At 43.9% G+C, this 6,641-nt stretch overlaps 1 protein-coding gene across 1 annotated transcript; it reads left to right on the forward strand.

Annotated features, from left to right (window-relative positions):
- Positions 210–4,699, forward strand: LOC8069420. Its single transcript, XM_002446158.2, has 2 exons — positions 210–1,527; positions 4,328–4,699. The coding sequence occupies exon 1, from the start codon at positions 276–278 to the stop codon at positions 1,521–1,523; it is 1,248 nt and encodes a 415-aa protein (XP_002446203.1). The 5' UTR covers positions 210–275; the 3' UTR covers positions 1,524–1,527; positions 4,328–4,699.

Genomic DNA, 6,641 nt, shown 5'->3' on the forward strand with positions numbered 1-6,641 from the left:
TTGTAGCTTTTTTTTTTTTTTGAGAATCATTTTTAGTGTTGTAGCTAGCTCGCCGAGCGCACAAGTTCCCTCCAACTCGGGCCTTGCGTTGGCCTTTGGGCTGAGAATAGGTCGGGTCTCTCTTCATCGCCACAGCCCACAGCTGCTTGGGTGGCTCACAGCGTCCATTTCGGAAGCCCAACGTTCTCGTTTCGGAAACCCTAAAAAAAAAAGTAGTACAAGAAGAAAGGGAAAAAAAAAAAAGTCCCGATCCGTCGCCGCCGCCTTAGCCGCCGATGGTCGACCTGGCCGCGCTTACGGACGACGTCCTGGCGGAGATCCTCCTCCGGGTGCCGTCTCCGCGGGACCTCGGGCGAGCTTCTGCGTCGTGCTGCTCCTTCCGTCGCGTCATCTCCGACCCGCACTTCCTCCGCCGGTTCGTCGCCCTCCACGCGGCGCCTCCGCTCGGCGTCTTCTGCTGCTACCCCGCCTTGGGCGGCGGGGTTGGTGGATCCCAGTTCCACGCAGCCCTGCCGTCGCACCCGTCGGGGGCCCTCGCCCGCGCGCTCGATACTTCAGCAGACTTCTGCTTCAACTTCCTCCCGCCGGCCACCAGCGACTGGCTCGTCCGCGACTGCCGTGACGGTCGTTTTCTACTCGACCGCGTCCGGGACGGCTCCACGGCCTTCACCGAAGTCGCAATCTGCGACCCCCTGTTCCGGAGGTACCGGCTGCTCCCGCCCATCCCTAACGACCTCGCCGCTTCCGTGGAAAACCCCTACGTCCAGCGTGGCGGCGATGGTCAATTGCAGTCACGCAGCAGCGAAATCTTCCTGGTTTCTCGTAGTGATGACAGTGTCAGTGAGGAGGACACGGCGTTCACCGTCATCTGGATGGCATGCTGTCGAGGGAAGCTGGTAGCGTTCTTCTACTCCTCAGAGTCACAGCAATGGTCTGCACTTTCACCGCCTGAACACTACGCTTTGAGCACCAGAAGAGTCATGGGCGTTCGACTAGGACAGCGCAACCATGCTCATGGGTGCTTCTACTGGATGGTAGCTCTCACACATAGGTGGCTTGTGTTGGACACACATAGAATGGAGTTCTCCATCGTGGACATCTCACCTGTCCTGACAGGCCGTGCAATGATGTTCAGTAATCAGATTACCACTCTGGAGTCAAGCGATGGCCGGACTACCGTTGTGGTCTCTGATGTTTTCCGGCCAGATAGAAGATGCATTCTGTATTTTTATACATTCTTGTATTTCAGCGACCGGTGGCAGCTTCTGAACAAAATCACCTTGCCTGAGGAATGGGGGTATCGATTTAGAGGCATCATAGGTGCTGCTGAGGGATACTTATTTATAAAGCTAGATGATCCTAAGGAGAACCTCAATGATCAGATTGAGCGACATGTTGAATATTTTTCGCTTGATGTCAAGACAATGCAGCTTGGGAGTTTCTGTCGGACAACCCTTTTTACTGTGACTGATGCCTACCTTTATTGTGGTTTCCCCCCATCATTGTCACTGCCTTCTATATGATTTGGTAAGTCAGGATCCTAACTTACTGGCATCATTTGTACAGCTTTGGTGTTGATATCATATCAGTTATCGTTTGGTAGTACACTTCTGTTGTTTAAATGGTTGTGTTCAGTCTCTAATAAACTATCGTTTGGTAATTTGTACTTGGTAGTATGCTCTTTTAGCCCTTGCACCCCTACACTTTTACTGAAATTGATATTTGAATACAATAACTCAGTTATTATCTGTAAGTATTTCAATGTTTTTTTTTGTTCTCCACCTATGTTCAATGAATGTTCTTATCTATTGTTGGCATGGAAGAATCAATTAAACTTGGAAAAGTTTTTCTTCCTTTCTTTTTTCCTTTGCTATGTAGCTCATGTTAGTTTTCATATCTATCTAACCACAACTTACTTGGGGATAAACACTGGTATGTTCTTGTTTTTCCATCACTATACTATGTAAGATAATGGCAAAGAAAAACGACAATGGAAAGAGCATAAATTCTATGAATTTGTATACTGAAGATATAACATGAAACTGCGCAAATATACTGGAGCAATAGCTTGTACACATTTGATTTCAATTTACAGTTGAGTTCTTTCTTTTAAGAAAAGGTTTTTAAATTGAACTACTTAGCGATGGAATATTTGGTCATAGCTAGTGCCATGTTAGGCTGCATGTACAACAGCTGGCCTCAATTTGTTGAGTGAGTCCATTAGGGTCAGATAAGCTCTATATAAAGAGCATTTAGCTCCTACAGTCTTACTTGGATTAAACAGTAACAAATCTCTCTAGTACATCCCTTTCTCCCTGTATCTCTGACTTGTGTGGTAGCTGTCCACAGTTCCTAAGCCTGTCATGATGATACACCCACAAACAGACATGCATGTGACAACCTAGTTCATTTACCAAGCTGAACTGAAAATGTTCCTTTCAGCATGTCCAGGTCTACATCCCACCGCTTAAAGATTAATGGATATGAGCTTTAAAACCTTTACATTGTTATGGACCCTTGGCCTTGGCTAACCTGCTCTCACTATCCTTTTTCAACTATGAGAACTTGTTTGCTTCTTCAAAGATGAACTGATCGATAAGAATCTTTGAGATGTTGAAACCTACGAATTGAAATAAGTTGGTTTAAGATTTAGTGCAACTGAAAGATCACCAATTCGCCATTGTGCTTGTGGAGGTACCAGTGCAAAAGTCATTTTTGTTGCAATATGAATCCTTTGGAAGGCATTCAATGTAGGCATGGGCTGAAATATGCTACACCAAACTAACTGAACTGCACCAAATTTTTTTGGTGCTCTGTGTTTCTTGCGGTGGGGGAATCACTAACTATTTGGTTTGTGGTGTTTGGTATGGTTTTTGAGTCTCTGAAGCCGAATCACCGAAATCATCGAATGTCTAAGCACTAGCAGGCAGCCTGCTGGTCGTCAGCCCATCCTCTCACGCAATGTCCCAGAGCCCATGTTATGATTTGCTCCCCAGCCTAACCCTATGACTCCCTATGCATGGATTCAAGATTGCAACTCCCCTCTCCATCTCCAATCTGCATGACTGCAAGGCAGTGGCCATGACGAGTGCACAAGCCTCCATGGACACAATAGAGGCCAGTGATGAGCACTTGGCCCTGACTTGCTCGCTACTCTACACATCCAGGGCTGTGCAGGAGGCCACGAGGGTGAGCCGACAGCAGAGGTGAGCATACAGGCCTGCATGGTGAGCTTGGTGCCTTCCTTGCTCAGCTCGCGAAGCTTCTTCAGATCTGAGCTTGGGTTCTCTTATACATCTTCTTTGCTTAATTTGCTTACCACATGTTTGTTTTTTGATAAAAAATGAACACCACACCGCAATAACCAAAACAAAAGTTTGTGGTTTTTGTTTTTCTCGCAACAACTTCAGTTCACAAGTTCTGGAAGATGAAATATTTCATCACTGATGAAACTGAACAGAAGTACAGAACAAACTAAACAAACTGAATACCCAGCTCTAGTTCCAGGCATCCTGGATTCACAATCTCATCATTGTGTCCTTGATGTAGCTACTCGTTTACACTCCCATTTACCATCTGTTTTGACACGACCCAGTAGTGTGGGGGTGGGGTGTCCAGTTGTGCTGCCACCCAGGGGCTGGGAGCCAGGCCTGTTTGTCGTCTGTTTGACACTCATTTAAAAAAAAACTAATGAGAAATCACTGTTCCGCACTGTTCCAACAAAGTACTGGCCCCCAGACTGTAATGGTACTGACCCCGGTGCAGTTCCGATCTAGCTCTTCCCCTGACACCATTAACCAGGGTTCAAGCTGGGTGAGTTATGCTGCTTTCCAAGTGTTTCTAGGTGGTCTAAGTCTTTGGTCTCTTTTCTTGAGGGAGGTATTTCCCATGGGTCGAGGTTTTTTAACATGTCTGAAATCACCATTACTAAAACCAAGGCTTTGTAGCACAGTTGTAATTGTGGTTGCAAAGGTTTTAACAGCACAATTTTTTCGTCAATTTGTTAGTAGTCACTTTACATTCTGCTGTGAAGCTGAGACTACAATTTTTAAGATTTAGTGCCTTTATATATACAAAGTTTGAATAACTGGCATCATGCTTACATGCTTTACTTTTGTGGATAGATCAAAAGCTTTCAGTTGACCTGGTCATTGTAAAACCATCTGTTGTTCTTGCTAACCTGAATAATTTATCATTTATATACATTACAATGATTAGGATATGATCATTATTGCTCTTTCTAATTTCTTGCTCTTGATGAACAAGATTGCTATTGGTAGAGTTAATAGTACTGACATTTTCTTGTCTTCCCTGTTGGTTTTGGAAGGAAAAAGAATGGCACCACAGAATGTCTGTTGGGACTAGTAGAAGGAAAAAAAGAATGGCGAATGAATGGCACCACAGAATTTGTCATTTCCTTGAACCGCTACGAGGCTACATTCAGGAACCGAGAAGACTACTCTGAATCTCTGATTGCCACCTTACTTGCGATTTTGTTAAAATGGATACTATGAAAACTATTGGGTAATATGACCATCTTGTATTTCATAGTTTGGGTCAAACTCCTCACTGGTGACGAAGATTGAGGTGGAGTGATCTTTCTTGGTTGCCATTACAAGATGTTGAGTCTATGGTTTTGTTGTAATACTTTGTTGTCTTTGAAAAATTTATGAAAATTGCTATATTTTAGGTGCCTGAATTTTCAGACTGTCCAAGCAACAATTTTATACAACTAACTAGTACAATTTAAAAGAGGACTCACCAGAGACAACTTATCATTTTTCTATAGTCAAATAATAAAATTGTCTATTGCTTCAACAAAAATAAAAAAAATCAGGCACTTGATATGTAAAAGAAAAATTTTATATTATAAAATTTAAAACTAACAGTTAGTATATACACCCTAGGTGTAGAATACTATTCTACACTGTAATACTTAACAGAGTTCAGTCTGTTCAGTATTCAGTCTGTTCAGTATTGTTCAGTACTCTGTGTTTCAGTATTGTTCAGTATTTCGTAGTTCTAGGTGTACAACTAGATGATACTGAACAAGGTTTAGCCTGTTCAGTATTGTTCAGTACTCGTGTTTCAGTATTTCGTAGTCCTAGGTGTACAACTAGATGATACTGAACAACGTTTAGTACTGCTCAGTATTTTTTCTGCTTAGTTTTGACTTGCGGTGTAGAATAATATTCTACACCTAAGGTGTAGAAGCTCAGTATTTTTTCTACTTAGTTTTGACTTGCGATGTAGAATAATATTTTACACCTAAGGTGTAGAATAGCGCTATCGTGTATATATATATATACAATGTAGTTTATTGAAGATGAGAGTAACTACATGTACGTGTACAAAGGAATTTCATATATATATATATATACTGCGCTAATGGGTACCTTGGGTACTAAATATTATTTATGTAGAGGGGCCGGACGCTGGAATCAGGAGACCGAGCGGGCGGCGCTGGTGGCAGTGCACTGGGTCCAGAGGCTGGGGTACGCCGACTGAGACCGGAGGACCGGCGACGCGATGCGTCTGCAGCCAAATAGCCGTGGCGGCGCCACTGCGGTGAGGGACGCAGGAAGGGGACCAGACAGACGCCGGAACCCTAGGCGGCGCCGCGGCGGTGAGAGACGCAGGAAGACCGAGCGGCCGCCGACGGGCAGAGGGCTCCCTAGGTGGCGCTGCAACCTAGGCGGTGCCACGGTGGTGAGGGACGCAGATAAACCGAGAACGGCCAGAGGATGCCCTGGGCAGTGCCACGGCGGTGAGGGGACGGGCAGAGGGCGGCGGCGATGTAAGGTCCTGCGGCGAGGACGACGGCGATCTAGGGTCTGCAACCTTCGGAAGCCGTAAAACCGCCTAGGAGGCTGCGGAGGGCGAGCTTAGATCGTGTGCGGGGGGGGGAGACTTTTTTTTGTCGATGCGATATGTAGGTGGGAGCGAGGAACGGCGCTCGGGTACGAGGGGATCGGGGGAATTCGGAGCAGGGTGCACCCGTGCTCCATTCGGGTCGGGCTCATTGATTTGGGGTCGGGTACCGATTATTATTCAGTACCTAGGGTATAATATAGAGAAGATTTCACCCTAGGTGTATAATATATATATACTATTTTACACCGAACTACTATACTGAACAGATTTCAGTATCCGCGTTTCAGTATTTCGTGGTCTAGTGTTGGATGATACTAAACGATGTTTAGTACTACTCAGTATTTTTTCTACTCTATTTTGGCTTGCGGTGTAGAATAATATTCTACACCTAGTGTGTGTGTGTATGTGTATATATATATATATATATATATATATATATATATATATATATATATATATATGGAAATTCCTTTCTACACGTACGTGTAGTTACTCTCATCTTCAATAAACTATATTGTGTATGTATTCATACTTGTTTATCGGTTTGAGTATGCTTATATACTCATATTAAGATACTCTAGATCCTACCACACGAAAATTTTTCAAAAAAAAAATTATATTTTAAATATATTACTAAAATGCCACTACTATATTATATACAATAAGTATAACCATATACTCTATGTATGTATGCATACTTAACATACATATCTCTCTAGATGGTCTAGTATGATCATATACTTTGTCTATATACATTTCGTCCGGTC

The sequence above is a fragment of the Sorghum bicolor genome, chromosome 6 (genome assembly GCF_000003195.3).
Source record: "Sorghum bicolor cultivar BTx623 chromosome 6, Sorghum_bicolor_NCBIv3, whole genome shotgun sequence".
In the NCBI taxonomy this organism is placed as follows: domain Eukaryota; kingdom Viridiplantae; phylum Streptophyta; class Magnoliopsida; order Poales; family Poaceae; genus Sorghum; species Sorghum bicolor.